The sequence below is a fragment of the Gobio gobio genome (genome assembly GCF_949357685.1).
Source record: "Gobio gobio genome assembly, chromosome: 10".
Lineage (NCBI taxonomy): Eukaryota > Metazoa > Chordata > Actinopteri > Cypriniformes > Gobionidae > Gobio > Gobio gobio.
In genome coordinates, this window is record NC_137116.1 from 50,457,881 (window position 1) to 50,475,175 (window position 17,295).

Below are 17,295 nucleotides of genomic sequence, written 5' to 3' on the forward strand. Positions count from 1 at the left end.
TAGTTTTGTGATCATGGTTTCGGTAAGGTTCGGTAAATACTTTGTCACTATTAGGGGTGCACAGATTAGGAAATTACCAAGCGCTATTACCATGTGCTATAATAAAACGCACCAATTCAACAATTTATATTTGGTAAAATGTCCATATTATATAACATATGGACAACAAACATAAACAGATGTGGTAACCAATAAATGTAAGTACCAATAAGTTTCAGTATCAAAAAATATTAAAATTCAAAACAACACAAGTGAGAATGCTTTTTACACAGTAAATCTTAGTGACGATATCTGTCATATCTGTCTGTCAAGTGGTTGCTAGGTGCTCACTAGGGTATTGCTAAGATGTTCTGGTTGCAAGGGTGTCGCTAAGGTTTTTGGATGGTTGCTAGAATGTTGCTGGGTGGCTGTGGATGTTATGCTAAGGCATCCCTATGCAGTTGTTAGGAGAATCTAACTGGGTGGTTGCCAGGTTGTAGCTTGTGTATTCTGTCTGGTTGCTTTGGTGTTTTGCTGGATGCTAGAACTTGGGTGCACTAGCTAGTCGAAAGGGTGTTCCTAGGAATTTTGGATGGTTGGCTAGGTGTTTGCAAAGAGTGTTTTTCACTGATTGCTATTGTGTTCTATGTGTCAGTACAACCCTGCTAGGCAGTTGATAAATGATGGCCATTTACACACTGTAAAGTTTTAGGAGTGACAACCACATAAATGAGTCCCCTAAATTAGCGTTCCAAGTGTGTACGGAGCACAATTCCCTAAACTGTGGTGATTGACACCATGGTAAACATTGCAACGATCTGGCATCTCGCGTGTTTGGTATCCACTATTCTTGCCAAAGAAATATTACAGTGACAAAAGTCTGGCAAGCAGTCGACCAAAGCGTCATGTTTTACTTGTACTTGGAACGGCTGCTTCACAGAGAGCGATCTTGCAGTGTTGACATGTCCACTTATTATAAGCGTTTTTGTGCTTATTGTTTAAGCTCGGCTCATAAAATGATCAAGTTTACGAAGTTATTAAAGTGAGCAGTTGCGAGTCACTATATTTTGGTCTTATTTTCATCATAACGCTTTTGGATTTATTTGGGTTTATTGTTTTTCTAGTAAGATCTGGCAACACGAATGAGCCGAGGCTCATAACGCTTTCCAGTGATTTATTGCACCGCACACAAAGAGGAGAAAAACAATTCTAATGCACATTAAAATATGTCATTAACGACTAGTTGTTCAGTTTGGTTCTGTAATTCTGCATAATTTTGTAGTTGTCACTACCTGCATTTTTTGGGAGATAATTCGGTTGAAGAATGTGGTTGTCACACCCATCAATTACTGAACTGTGTGTACAGAACAGGGTTAAGCACTAAAATGTAAATTGACAACCGTGTGTACGTATGTGGCCAATGAGATGAACATAGAGACGAACAACATGGGTACAAATTGTAGAGACACCTATACCATGTCAGTCCTTGATTTCTAGTGGGTTCAATCATTGTTCTTATCACTACTTACACAATTTGTGAGGATATACTTTATTGGCTGTTGCATTTGTAATGTTCTTGATACAGATGCACTTTGCACATGACAGGAACGAGTGTGTCTGACTGATGCCCAAACCATCTGAGGGAAAAAAGTTGCCACAGTGCCAAAGGGGAGGGGGGCCCAGGCTCATGGAACCAACTGCAAAACTGAGGAGGAAAATTCCCCTACTCAAAAAATAAAAGCATAGGACGCAGACAGGGAGCAAATGCTGTGATCACAAATAGCCCAAGCTCATACTTTCTGCGTCAAATGGGCTATCAGCAAGTCAGAGGCCGGGAGGATTCAGAGGTGTGAAGTCATTTCCAGGAAGGTGCTGTAACTTCACCGTTAATGCAATTTGAATAGACAGGGACGTGTACAGGGAAGGTAGATTATGTATCAGTGAGTATAATATGGTGAAATGATACGCTGATAGACACAAGCTAAAACATTCTTGATGTAAGCAGAACAAAGGTGGCCGTTAAGCAGGGTTTATTTCAATTCCTGAATTTGAATGAATTTGAATGAATGTACCAAAGAGGATGCAGATCTTTATTATTTTAATGTAAGGAAGTGTATTTAAAATAAAATGAAATTCAAACAATGATAGTCATTTGTAATTAGAAAAGCAAGGTTGGCTTGGCTTCTGTCTGTGTTCAAAATAGTTTGAACTAAGTACGAGTGTTTATAGACCTTATGGAAAGAGAGCGATAGAATGATGGATAAATGTGTGTTTACCAGCTGCTGTTGTCCAGTTGTGTGTCGTTCTCTCAGGATCTCTTCAGTCCTCTGCAGAACACCGTACTCTGCCTTCAGCTCAGCAATCTCCTGACGTTTTTTCTTATACGTGCTGCTCTTGCCACGCATCTTGGCCACATATCGCTTAAACTGAAACACAGACAGAAAAATCTAAACCTTAAGACATTAAAAAAGGATGATAAAAACACAAAGAAAAACAACAGTAGAAATAGCAGACATTAGGGAAGAATTTCTTTATAGGCTGGTAAATACACAGAAAAAATCCAGGGGGAAAAATACTCAAATAAATAGTCAAATAATATTTTTTCCTATATCAAGATCAAGATGTGAAGGAACAATTAATATGAATGTACAAGGAATAACCATTCCCCCCTTTTCCTTCTCTAGTTAGTTTTAAATGGTCCTGTGGTGTGACAAATGAGTTTTTAAAAACATTAGCACTCATGTAGTTTCTCAATTAATCATAGTTTAATTTTAGATCATTGAATCTGCATTCATAATTATTATACAACACAAAGTCAAATGCTGTAAGTAGTTTTACATGAAGTATAGCATGGCACAAAGTAGGATAGTCCCAAAAGTAGGTATATTTCATGTCAACTAATATTTCAACTAACAAAAATACAACAACAACAAAAAAATCTTATGAATTATACATTTTGGACAGTGAATACTTCTATGTATACAATTACATGGACAGTCAATAAGTTAAAAAAAGAAAGAAACTCCAATTTCATACAACAGGGTCAGAAGAATCTGCTAAAGAGTAAATGTGACTTTGGATATTTCATAAACGAATCGATCAACACGGATCACAAACACAATGAGCCCTGGTCGAGTGACTGGTCTCATTAATGACTGCAAACAAAGCAAAGCTGTCATCTCATATGGGAAAATGGTATTCACACACACATCACCCGAGGTGCATGTGCATGTACGGGCTAAGGGATGCAACGAGACAAAGTCTGGGGAACATTGTGGCCTTGGCTCAGTCTCTGGTAAGGTGACAGGAAGGTGAGAATCTCTAGGAGAAAACAGCTCTGGGGAATGAGGGAGTGTGAAGAAGGGGCAAACCAGGGTGCCACTGGGACATCTCAGTGGATCACAACAAAAAGAAACCTGAGCCTGCAGGCATGCAGCCAGAGGGGACAAAAAACATCTTCATCTGGCAGCTCTCTCACTCAGGCTATTCTTCTGTCAGTATTGCCAATGGCTATAAATGTTGAGAGGCACCAGAGAGCAAACTCAAAAATCACACAATGTGCCGTATGTCACTTGGGGCACGCAAAGATTGTGTATGAGAGTTTATGCTTTGTGTATTTTGGGACAGCAAGGGCAGACAAGGTTGGAGCAATTTGGGAGGGGAGCAGCAATAATGCTGTGCTTCGTTCTCAAGTTCCATCATCACAAACGATCAAAGCAGTAACACGAGCATTTAAATGCATTATTGCAGGTTCAATACAAGTTAAAGGATTAGTTCTCTTCAAAATGAAAATTTCCTGATATTTTACTCACCCCCATCTCATCCAAGATGTTTCCTTCAGTCGAAAAGAAAATGCGTTTTTTGAGGAAAACTTTCCAGGATTTTTCTCCACACCATTAACTTCCATAGCAACCAAAATGTTGATGGTCCAATTCAATGCAGTTTAAAAGGACTTCAGAGGCTCTGCACGATCCCAGACGAGGAATAGGGTCTTATCTAGCAAAAGCATCGGCCATTTAAAAAAAAAAATAATAATGATATACTTTTTAACCTAAATTGCTCATCTTGCGCTGCTCTACAGCTTGCCAGTGATTGCGTAATCACGTCGAAAACATCACACTAGATGTAGGCGAAAGTACCGCCCCAAGCGAATGTGCAAAGACTAATACACTGAATAATACACTCCATCTTCAACTTCAAAATTGTCCGACATCGTTGTTTTACCTTTTTTTGCTAAAGGGCATTTGTATTAGTCTTCGCATGTGAGCTTTGTAAACACAGGGGCGGTACTTCTGCATACGTATAGTGTGACGCTTTCGGTGTGATTGCGCAATCGCAGAGCAGCGCAAGATGAGCAATTTAGATTAAAAAGTATATTCACTGTTTATTTTTTTGGGCCAAAAATGACCTATAATTTTGCTAGATAAGACCTTATTCCTCGTCTGGGATCGTGCAGAGCCTCTGAAGCCCTTTGAAGCCCTTTGAAACTGCATTGATTTGGACCTTCAACATTTTGGTTGTCATGGAAGTCTATGGTGTGGAGAAAAATCCTGGAATGTTTTTCTCAAAAAACGTAATTTCTTTTCGACTGAAGAAAGAGAGACATTTTGAAGTGAACTAATCCTTTAAGCTCAAACGGAAGCATTTGTTGTGTAATGCTGATTAGCACAACAAAAATATTTCACTTCGTCCCTCATTTTCTTTATAAAACGTTTACGCTGAGACACTTGCAATGGAAGTAGGATATAGGATTTAACAGAACAAAAGTGAAGCTTATATTTTCATTAATTTAGTGAAATTTTGTTTCATTTTCAAGCATTATTTGAGCTGTTAAATTTTTTTTTAAGGGTCATTTTAGGGTTTTAGTCTGTGGTCACACTAGACTAGACTTTGAGCATACAACATTTCTTTGGACACTGCAAGGTTTGTGATATGATTTCACACTCTTTTTTTTAAAGCATACTGTTAATTCAACATATAACATAGTGTATATATATATATATACAGTACATATTCTTTTAATGTATCATCCTTCAGTTTGTATCACATCTTCAAGTGATATAAATTCGGAGTTCACCAAACTTGAATGTTACAAAGTTTAAAGGCCCGTTCACACAGAGGACAATAACTATAAAGATAACGATAACGTTAAAGATATCTTTCTCAATATTAATGAAAAGCAGAGTTCACACCACAGCTATAATGATAATGGCACAGAGAAACAATATCGTTGGAATCACTTTCAGGATGATTTTTTTCCAGGTGATTGAAACATTGACAGCCAATCAGAATCTATCCTGCTGTAATGAACTTGAGCATTTAAAGCGGCAGACAAGCACGAGCTTAGAATGAACAGAACGATATTGTCCACTGGTGTGGACGCTAATATAGTTATCTTTATAGTTACAGTATATTTAAAGTTATCGTTCTTGGTGTGAACGGGCCTTAAGTTTGGTGAACTCTGAATTACGAAAACGCATGGTAACGGAATTGTAAATGTAAGTGATTTTCACGCTAAAATCATGTTAACATGCATATTGTTTATGACTTGTGACTACACTATTTGAACAGTGAATATTTTAACGTTTACAGATTGGCTTTATTCACTTCCGTTGTACTGTAAAGCCAAAAGTATAAATCACTTGTCTAGCACGCAGCCCAGTTTTTGTGTCCGTACACAGCAAATGTACAAGTGATTCGCTTAAAAAGAATGGTCCACACGCCAAACGTTTCAAATTATACTTTGAAAGGCTTGCACGCTCAACTTTAAGTGAGAAATTAAGCATACCTGAGCCTTATAACCCATCAGTGGACTGTGTTGATGAAAAAAAACGTAATGCGACCTGTCTATGAGCCTTGTCACATGGGCAAGGGAATTAAAGTGCTGCACTTTAACCTTTATTTTTGCTTTTTTTTTTTTTAAGAAAAGGAGGGACAGGGAAATCTATCTAGTTAATTTGTGTCATAGATGGGTCTCCAACTGTCCAAAAGCCTCTCTTCCCTTCTTTTTCCTTGTATGTTGTGCCACAAGTTGACCAATGACCATACTTGGATTATGTCTATTTCAGCGGCTCAGACTTGCACATCTACAGACACACACTCCTTCTATAGTTTCAGCTATCCATCACTTGGCTGCTACTGTTCACAGTTGGATGAGCCATGGACAGGAGTAAGTGTTATCGTGGGGAGGCAGATAAAATCGCAGGAAGTCTAGAATTGGGGGAGGGATGGTGGCTATTTTAGCCAGGGTGCCGCTCTATCTGCTCACCCTGCCAATATCTCGGCAGGGAATGGAACGTCTGCTTGTAAAAAAATATGCAGACAGACAGCAAAAAGTGAGGACAGGATAGTTCACAGGTCTCAGAAACAGACACAGGCCTGTTCATCACTGACAGTTACCATTGGAGATATCCTGGGAAAAACCATTACAGCTCTGGCTCCGAGGCCAGTGTGAGAAAGCTCAGGCCAGCTGACGTAACTGTCACCTGCCCTATCGGAGCTGTGCTGCTTGAATTCACTGTTAGCAAAATGGGCTTTTTTTAAATAAAACTTGGTTTTCTATTCAATAGAAATTCCATATTATGCCCTTTTTAAACTTGAATTTGTTTTTGGGGTATACTAGAATATGTTTTCAAGCTTGAATGTTCAAAATACATTTTTCACATACTTTACACTGCAGCACCTCTCTTTCCAGTCTGTCAGTAATCCCAAAGACTATAGATTCAGAAAGACGGTTCACTCTAGGGCTGGGCGATATATCGCATGACATTGTTAAGCGCATCTCGTCAGTAAAGCCGGTTTCTTGATTAGTAGTGAATCGACCTTACACGTGCTTTCAGATGAACGGCATTTACTACACAGAGCCGTAGTTCTCTGACAAGCTGAGCCATATCGCATTAATTATCGCGGACGTATAATTCATAAATAATAGGAGTGAACTAGGGCTGGGTGATATATCGCGGATGATAATTAATGCGATATACCATTGAGACGTCCTGCTGGAGTCGTCGTTGCTGCTTCTCCTGTTCAATTTCAGCCTCTAGATCTGATTCTGGATCATATATGTATGGCTAAATCCGATTGATCTCCATGGTTTATTTAGGATAAACATTTTTCCACGTTTAAGGATGTCACAGCTTTCTCAGCTCTCAACGCAATTGCTGCGCGCGCTCGTGATTCTTTAGCTCCGCCCACACGATACGTCTCCAGCCGCTCGTTTTTTTCCGGAAAGACTCGGTACAGCATATCTTTCTTTTATAAATATAATAAAACTAAAGACTTTTCGGAGATATGAAGGATGCAGTACTACTCTATACACTGTAAAAAATCCAACTTATGTTTTGTATGACAAATTCAGCTTTTAAAGTGTATTCAACTATTTAACATAAAAAAAATTTGTACAACTAATTGACCATAAGTTGAAAAAACTCAAAAATGTTCTGCAGCTGGTTGCCTTAAACTTTTAAGTTTTCTCAACTTTTTTTTTTACAGTGTAGGCACTCAAGATTGACAGGAGATTTACTGAAACTGAGTGTTTCACCCCCCTTTAAAATGGACTTTGGTAATGCGCTGAAAAGCATAATGTTCTCTGATTGTTCTGCTGGACTAGTGTGTTTTGAACGGTCAGCCACTTCACGTGAAACGCCCCTTATCATAACCACGAGTTTCAACACACTATTAACGCAATTGAATTTTAGCGGCATCTAGTGGTGAGGTTGTGAATTGCATCCCCCAACGCTCACCCCTCCCTTTCTGAGCACATAGAGAAGCTACGGTGGCTGACACAGGACAAAAATGTCATCGTCAGAGTGAACAGAGAGTGACTAGCACTCTGTAGAGAAGTTTGTCCGTTTAGGGCTACTGTAGAAACATGACGACGATCAACACGTCCTCTTTCACTGTAAGGGGACCCGTGGTGTATGTAGATAGAAATGGCTCATTCTAAGGTAATAAAAACATTACGGTTCATTATGTAAGGTCTTTATACACCACTGAAAACATAGTTATTTATATTATATTGCATTTCTGTCAATAGATCCTCATAAATACTACACACTGCACCTTTAAGTAAAAAAATAAAAATATTGTAATATTTCTAAATAGAAACAGATAAACCCTGAAGCACTTCTTTGTGCTGTGGATGGTGACTGCGTGTGTTCAGTACCTCATCTCCACGGATCAGCTCCGCTCCGCCCCGGTCTCGTGCCTGACTGCTCTTCATGTTCAGTTCTCTTTCCACAGCTGCCAGCTCCTCACGGGCCTCCTGCAACTCCTCCACCTTGGTTTCCTTCTTATGGACTATAATAGCAGCCTAAAATCACAAATTCATTACATTTTACATTTCTTCTTTTTTTTAATAACTTTTTGCAGGTTTATTGACTCCCACATGAGGATTTTTATAACTTTTTGCAGGTTTATTGACTCCCACATGAGGATTTGTATAACTTTTTGCTGTTTTATTGACTCCCAGATGAGGATTTTTTAAATTTAATTTTCAATCTGGATATAAATAAAATGTTCTAATATTTTTAAAATATAGATTTATATTCATAAAAAAGTTACAAAGAAAAAAATATTTAAGATTCTGACCTATTTCTAGGTCATTAATAAAATAAGCAAATTTGGCATATTAATGCTGATAAACAAATGTGATTTGTCAAAAACATTATTCAATAACATAATGCAAAATAGAAGAATCCTCACTAATGGCATTAGGGGCCATTCACACATAATGGATTTTTTTCCATTCCATTGCACTGCTTTACATTGTTTTTTTTATGTAAACAAGCTAGATGGATGGATGGATGGATGGATGGATGGATGGATGGATGGATGGATGGATGGATGGATGGATGGATGGATAGATGGTTTAGAAAAACATTTCTCTATGCCCTGCGTTTCATTCTGTGTGAATGGCCCCATAGGCCCCACTAAATTTTTCAACTAAACATCGAAATACATCTAAATAATAAACTAAATTAACCATTTAAACTAAATTACTGATCAAATTATTGATCTAAAGCCCACACTGTCACTGTACGATACTTGAAATTTTTCCAGAATGGCTATACAGCTGAATAAAATTATGCTGCATTATTTTCCTGTTTAACACTGTAAAGCTGCTTTGAAACAATCTACATTGTTAAAAGCGCTATATAAATAAAGTTGACTTGACTTGACTTGATAGATCTTCAGAAACCACTGTGTGTACTGTGTAGGAAGATCAGTTGCCTGGGACAAAGGTCAATTATACAGTCTAGTTGTTATACAAAAGTATTTGACCAATCAGAATCAAGTATTGTGGAGAGCCATGTAATAGGCTATGATAATAGACATCTGGCAATTATGTATGAAACAAATGCACACTGTTGTATTAGCAAATCAGAGAACATCAAACATTCTTTCAAGTTCAAAGACTCGCAGGACAAGTGCAGCATCTCTTCATTACGGGTATGAAGGCCAGAGCAGAGTCCTGCATGTGTCCTGTTTGGTAAACCAGCAGTACAACCGTAAATTCGACCCGTTATCAACAGCACTAATTTAATTCCGTACCCGACCCGACCCGACCCATTTGATGTTCTCATGTAACACAAGCAATGGTAATAAAAAAAGAAAAAAAGATGAGTGTATGTATTTAAACAATCTGCCCATAAAGGCTATTCCAAACAAATGTGCATAATTTTATGCGTTCTCTATACATTAAAAGAACAAATATAGCCTAATATGAGCCTTTACTGTCATAAAATATCGGGGGTATTTTAGCGAATTCACTCTGCACTTAAATGCGTTGTTTCTCCTGAAACTCTGCAGTGTATACGTGGTTGTTGATCCTCTTAGCAGCATGCAAGATAAAACTTTGATTTCAATTTTGAATAGATTATATACAAAAAGCGAGCAAAGAGCGCTCCCTTAATGACTGAAGCTGTCAATCACTTCAGTTGGAGCGCACAAACGCGGTGCTCAACGCTGTGCTCAACGCTGCAAATCATGTTGTAATTAGAAACCTTTGACATTCTTTAGACTGCAGAGCGTGAACACAAATAAGCATGGGACCATTTGAAAGCAGCTGTCTATCAGTGGGTACCAAATTGAGTCTAAATAGTCTTGGCTATTGGACCTGCAGTCCACCCGTGCCTATTGATTCCCGACCCGCATCGCACTGCAAATGACCATGTAAATATTATTCCCATTACATCAAATATTAGCAGTTCACCCGCATGCAGGACTCTGGGCCAGGGGTCACATGGTCACCTATATCCTGTGTTTCCATTCTAGGCACGTTGGGCTTAAAAGGCTTAAGGGGTAAACAACACTAAATCACACATTATTCAATCCTTCATGAATAAAGATAGCCTGCAAAGCAAAGTTTGGGCAGAAATGATCTCCCTGTCCAAAATAAATGCAACCCATCAGGTAACTTGAACAAGAACAACACTTTCTTTAGAAGTTTAAGCTTTCAAAGGCACGTAGTTGAGAAAAGAGAGATGACATCTAACCTGCTGTCTGAACAGAGAGAGTTTATCATCCATTGGGTCATTACGCATCATCTTCTTTTCGATCAGATGGTTGATCTCTGTGTTGGTTTCTCTGATCTAATAAACAAAAGACACATATCAGCACTATATACATGAGTAAGTTTAAAGAAAAACATAAAAGGACACAATAAAATGATCAGAAATGCCAGTTAAAGACAATTATTTTACAAAATATTTTTATTGCAATTTTGAATTTTCTATTCATCAAGAATGCTGAAAATATTGATAATAATATCAGTTAATGATAATAATAACAAATGTTTACTGAGCACCAAATCAGCATATTAGAATGATTTCTAAAGGATCATGTGACACTGAAGACTGGAGTAATGATGCTGAAAATTCATATATATATTGTATTGTAATTATATTTCACAATACTACTGTTTTATTGTATTTTGACCAAATAATGTCTTGGTGAACAGAGTCACTGAAGAGACTTCTTTCAAAAACATTTAAAACCAACCCTTTGAACGCAACAGTACTCAATAGTATGGAACAGTGTTTGTTCAAGTTTGAACTTTAGCATTAACCTCTTAACTGTCACCGTCCCCCTGGCAGGACACCTGGCACTCTTTTTTTGATCGCCTTTTTTCGTATCATATATTTTCGTAATTATCATCAATTAGGTATAATTCGAAAGCTTACGAACTCAAAATTCATCCTGTGAAACCCGTTTTGAAATTGGACGTTGCTTTACCATGGAAATGGTACTTTAAATTCTTCTAGCGGGCTCCTCCCCTAGTGGGCGGTGTCAGGTTTCATATTAAAAACTGTATTTTAACTACTTTATAATCAAAATCTTTTCTAATCTTGACAAAACACATATCGTCGGAAAGGTCTGAGTCTCAAGGTTCCACATTTGGTGACCGTTTTGTGATGGAAGTGACATTTGGACAGAAATTTACAGGAAAATGCATCGAAAAAACAATCAATTGAATTTCAATGACACCCGGTGGCTATTTTTGGTATAGCGCCTAAACAAAATCTCATGGGACCTTCAATTTTTGTGATATCAACTTCAAATTTGGAACACAACTTGGTTAGACATATGGCTTTGATTTTATAGTAATTTTAGATTAAAACATTTTTGTCAAATATATATTTTATATAAAATAAAACATATTTAGTACAGTATTTTTAATTTACAGTAGATTTAAACTTCCATAATTCTTTCCTACTTTCATATTTTGAATTGCTTTCACTTCAGCAATAATCTGAAAGCCGAGTGTCTGCTTTAAAACAAGACCAAACTTAGGTCTTTATTCCAAAGCATTCTTGAATTACAGCCCTTTAAGTTTAAGTTTAAGTGTATTCTCAAAAAGGGGGGTGACAGTTCAAATCCATGCGCACAGGCTGACCTTGTCCTCCAGCTCCCTCAGCTCTGCTTGTCCCATGGCAGGCTCAGACGCCACCTTCTGTAGGTACTGCACCACCTTTCTCATGTTCTCCAACTCTCTGGGCAGCTTCTCAGACACCATGTAGGAGTTGAACTTGATGTCCTCCTCAAGTCTCTTCATGAGGCCTGTGGTTTAGGATCACATGTATGTTCTAAAGTGATCTCACTCTGTGTCACAACGTTTGTCTTTTGCAGTGAGAGTGTAATAAGATTTAGTGAACGTCAAATAAAGAGTTCTGCCCAACTAAGGCAAAAGGTAACTGTAACTTTCAAAAGCCCAGGAGAAACCAAGGCCTTTGTTTTGTAACGCTCAAATTGAGTTAGGATACTCTGCTATTGTTTAGCCGTTGTTTAGAAGTTACTGTGTCGGCCTGGAGTTACGGTATTCTGCCTTTGTTTTACTGTCCATTAAAGTTTGCTGTGTTTAAATTACAGTGTAGCCTGTGTCATACATCTGTCACTGACGCACTTCTGACACTCACAATACCTGAATAAAAGTGTAGGTAAAACAAATAGTTGAGTGGTTGTTTTTACTAATAGCGTTTAGGGATGGTTGAGATGGCTTTGAAACACAGACATCAAGGTCAAGGTAAGAAATTGTGAAACACAAAAGATGCATTTTAGACTAACAAATTAGATAGATCACAATCTACTTTGTTTAGCTCGCTAGCAGGCTATAGCATAATTAGGCTAGTCAGCTATCCAATGAATAGGCTACCAAACTGCTCCATATAAAAAACCAATTGTAAATCATCCAAAATAACTGCCATGGTCACTAGATTTTATTCAGGTGTTACTATAATGATTTTGTAAATGGTGATCAGCAACCAAATATTGATCATGTGGAAGTTACTGCATTACTGTTACATTTGCCTTGGTGTGACTTCTCACTTTTTGCAGACAATAGAAAGGCAGAGTACAATAACTTCAAAATGGGGTCAAAAGTCAAGTTTGAGCTCACGATTTTTTTATGTAGATCATTTTCATTACTAAAACATCCAATTGCCAGATTTCCAGTGTCCTAACTATAATTCATTTGGCTGTACAACTAAAAATGTCTTAGTTCCTCACTCTATCTAGCAAGTTAAGGTATTTTGCCTTTGTAGGGCAGAGTTGTGGAGTTCTGAAACTTGCAATGTGAGACCACAAGAAATAGTCACAAAGTAACGAATAAATGCACAGTGAATAAACGATTGAAAAAGGGTCACAAAACTAGGTACAAATGAGAAAAGGTTTAAAGAGTAGGCAAATCTCCATAATTTATACATCATAATTATATCCTTTGAAAATAGAAAGTCAGCTTTGTTTAAAATAATCATATTTATATTTAATTAGTATGTGTGTGTGCACTGGGAATCAACCCATAACCCATGCATTTTTGCTAGCACCGGCTCTAACAACAAGAACACTGAGTCATTCTGGGACAGGTGTCGTCAAGTATAACAACTTACTCTCCGGCTTTTCGTCAGCTGCTGCCTGCTGCAAGTCTTTGAGCTGGATCTGAGATCTCTGCAGTCTCTGCTCTGCCTGGAAGAGCTACACCAGAGACAAAACACAGCCCACGCTATCAGAATGTCCAGTAGACAGTGATTGCTTTAAAATAGGTCATGGAGCTCCAATGAGTTTATTCAGAAATAAACACACAAACTGAAGTATTCGTGCAAGTATTCAGTCTCGACCTGGTTTTTCTGCTCCTGTTTCTGATGAGCAAGAGACTCTTCTCTTTCTTTTTCCACTCTCAACTGTCTGGCCAGTTCCAGCATGCGCTGGTGGTTTGACACTGCTTCCACCTAGAGGAGCAGAACAACATCTTCAAAAACCAGAATCAGCTTTTTCACATTTTCTGTGCAAATTTGTGTAACAAAAATGTAAACAAAATATGGACGTAGTGTCCGTGGCGTCACCCATAGGATTCTGAAGAGCAGTTTTGAAGCATAAAGTAGGGACGAGCTGGCTGTTGCCATGTTGGCAGCGTGTCACTCCCGGATAACAGAAAATGGGCAAAAAGGCGTGACGTGGGTGGAGCTGAGGTGACTCGATGACTAACAGACAGCAGACAATTGGCTATCCACCTGTCACTCAAAGTGACCACGCCCTTAATTATGCAGAACTTTAAAACTTCTTAACCTGCACTGGATCGTGGGCGGGGAGGTTGACGGAAGTGGGCGTGTGTGTACTTTTATTTACTTTTGTTTTGTACAAAATATTCAATCAACTATCACAAACTATGCATCATTTGCAAGCTAAAACACTCAAGATTCATGTTCTGAACTTGTTTTTGCAATAAATACACCAGAGAGGAAAGGGTTAAATGAAGCGCTAAAGGACCGGCCATGTAAATATTAGCATAATATTAGCGATACTCATCTTTCATCTCCTGTCGTTCAGATCAGATCCGACGAATCCAATAAACACCCGCATACATCTCTGTGTAAGGGTCCACTCTTCAAAATGCATCCCACTTTTTAATCCAAAACAACGAAAAAATAGGGAAAAAAAAAAAAATCCTTTGTTGTTTGCAAGGGAGTTTTGAGTTAGCGTAATCAATCATGTCCATTTTCAATTAAATATCGATTCTAATCCGTTTCTGGCAAACTCCCCCTGCAAGAATAGTCTCTCCCACGTGAAATGGATCAACCCTCATCTCTCTCCTTCAATCAGAGTCTCTCCTGTGATGCATCATATAGAGGAAGCGCCTTACAGGCTTGGTGAGCTGTCAATCATTGCGCCCATTGGTTTTCGTTGGATAAAGGCACTCGGTGCCCAGCCAATGCCTTTCCAACAAAGGTTTGATTGATGGACTTAGTAACCAATCAAAAGGCATTATCTTGCGCAGTTTACGTAAGTAGGCTTTGGTGAATACTGTTTGTGCGCTGTCTGCGCGCTCTCTATGGCGCAAATGCAGTGGAGCGCGCAGACTCTTACTGACACTTCTTATTAGCTAAATGAGTTTTTTACACTTTGTAATCTCTGTAAATAGTTGCTTTAGTTTTTCAGTAACTGTTTATCCATTATAATTAGCAGTTTATTGCAGATTTATTTGAATGAAAAACTACTCTTTACAATAGCAAATGTTCTGAAATGAATGGCCTTTTTGAAAGGACGCCTAGACTTTTCTTGACATAAAAGCTCACAGAAGCTACATTACTGAGAGAATCATCCTCATATTTGAATCATGACATGATTACACATTCAGTTTTATATTTAAGTTATTTTCAGGCTCTTAAAATTAAATTATAATATTTTTTTCCCTAAGTGAAAAAAAAAAAAAACGTGAGTCACTTACATGTATATTACTCTGTTCCCATATTACTTTGAGTTATTATGACTCTTTGGTAGCAACATTTCAAGTGTCTAGTTTAAAATAAGACCAGATTTATGAATATAGACCATAGGGTTTAAGAGCTGCAGACATTTTCATTTGGGTATATCGTTTTCAAAGAATTCTCAAAAATGGGGCGCAGGGTTAAGAGGTTAAGGCTTTATATAATGTAAACCAATGAGTTATAAAAAAATTCACCCCCTCACAGTTGTCATGAAGGGCAAAATTAGCTGTATAGACCAAAACCACAATTTGTACCAGGCTGTAAACATGTTTTTTTCTGCTGTAAAGTTGGGCATTTTAACATGGGGCTCAATGAGATTCTGCTCCCTTCTGGAGCCAGTTGATGAATTGCAGTTTAAGTCACTTCCGTATTGGCTTCAAGAGAAGGTTGCCGCTTGATTTTACCATGGTGAATAAGTGAAAGGCAACAGCTGTTTCCAGTAGCCCCTCATTGCAGAACACGAGATCCAGGGGGCGGAGACAGGTAGGTTTAGGCAAAGTAAAAGTAAAGTGGGAGGAGTTGGATCTCCCCTCGTGTTCTGCAGTGAGGGCCATCTCGCTGCTTCTGGACCAACTTGAAAGTTCTGTGCAACTGCCACTAGAGGGCATAATATGATAATCATATCATACACAAATGTTTGAAGATGGTGGCAAGGCACTTTTCCTTTTATACAGTGACATCAGCAACTCACTTTGATAGTTCTCTGTTTCATTATTTTATTTAGTTTCACATACAGATACTATAGAAATTTTAGCTCCTTACCCTCTTTCTAAGACGCTCCACCCTTTTGATGAGTTGGTCCTTCTCCTCCTCCATTGCAACGATGTCCTGCAGCGACACATTATTATTGTATATATGATGCAAAACACTACACGACCAGATGGGATTTAGACAACGTAGACTTTCTTACCCGCCGGATCTCAGCGGTGGAGAAACCTGAGCTCTTCAGCTGTTCACACTCTTTATGGATATTCTTGAATCCCTCCACCAGCTCCTCATACTATGAAAACAATAGAATGAAAACAACTGAAAAATGAACAAAAATAAAGTCAATAGAATCAAAATGGACACCTTTTTTTATATTGCAGTTTTCATTCATGGTTTCTTTACAAAAGACTTTGTAAAGACTTTTTTAAGACCAAGAAAAGAAAATGTAAGGAATAAATTGAAGGGAAAACAATACGTCAACATGTTTTTTAAATGTAAATGTCTAGGGAGAACAACAATGAGTTGTTTTACACTTCTGATCACACTGCAGAAAAGGCATGTTTCCAGAGCAAATTTCTAAAGATTCTTAAATCAAGATGCATTTACTTATGATGCAAAGCGAATATGATTAAAACAAGAAAAAAATACCTGACAATGGGCTTAGAAAAATCAACTTAATTCAAGGGGAAGTTTTCATAACTCACTGACAGATATTTGTTCTTGATTCAAGAATAAACTCACTTCATTTTGTTCAATTCTTGAATTTATCTTGATTTAAAGATGTTTAGATAATTGGACAATGATACTGAGGAAGATATACAGTTTTTGCATACAACATTTAATGCCATAACTTTATGCATTTAAGACTTTCTGCTCTGATTTAAGACATGTTTAAGGTCTTAATTTATGAATTAAGATTTGTTAAGCCCTGAAATCAGAATCCCATTTATCAGTCCACATTATTATTTTTTCTAAATTCTGTGCCCTCATAATCTTTAATCAAATTAACTTCCTCTCCCTCTAGCAGCGACATCTCTTCTATTCTCTGAAACGTGTTAATAGGCGTCAGGGCAGGACAACCTGTCACTCACATGAGACTGACCAATCGCAAACCACAACCATCCAATCAATTCACTATGGACAAAATCAGATCACGCCCTACATTCTTTCTTGTTCGAAAAGCTGTTTCACAACTTCTGTTTCATGCGATTTTAATATACAATCGTGCACAAATACACAAACAGGGTACAAAATAGGCCAGAATGTGAGTTATGGAAATAAAATAGAAGAGAATAGATTATAATCTAGTTTTTTTTAAAGTGTTAGTTCACCCAGAAATGAAAATTCT

General features: G+C 37.8%; 1 protein-coding gene across 2 annotated transcripts in view; it reads right to left on the bottom strand.

Moving 5' to 3' along the window:
• Positions 1–17,295, bottom strand: part of ift81 (intraflagellar transport 81 homolog) — a 94,144-nt gene that overhangs the window by 9,952 nt on the left and 66,897 nt on the right. For both annotated transcript variants that reach the window (XM_079826748.1, XM_079826747.1), the window contains exons 4-11: positions 16,150–16,239; positions 16,002–16,067; positions 13,593–13,703; positions 13,365–13,449; positions 11,876–12,039; positions 10,476–10,571; positions 8,144–8,290; positions 2,256–2,405 (exon numbers count right to left, since the gene is read on the bottom strand). In XM_079826748.1, the coding sequence (XP_079682874.1) occupies positions 2,256–2,405; positions 8,144–8,290; positions 10,476–10,571; positions 11,876–12,039; positions 13,365–13,449; positions 13,593–13,703; positions 16,002–16,067; positions 16,150–16,239 (909 nt within the window). The remainder of the gene's footprint in view (positions 1–2,255; positions 2,406–8,143; positions 8,291–10,475; positions 10,572–11,875; positions 12,040–13,364; positions 13,450–13,592; positions 13,704–16,001; positions 16,068–16,149; positions 16,240–17,295) is intronic.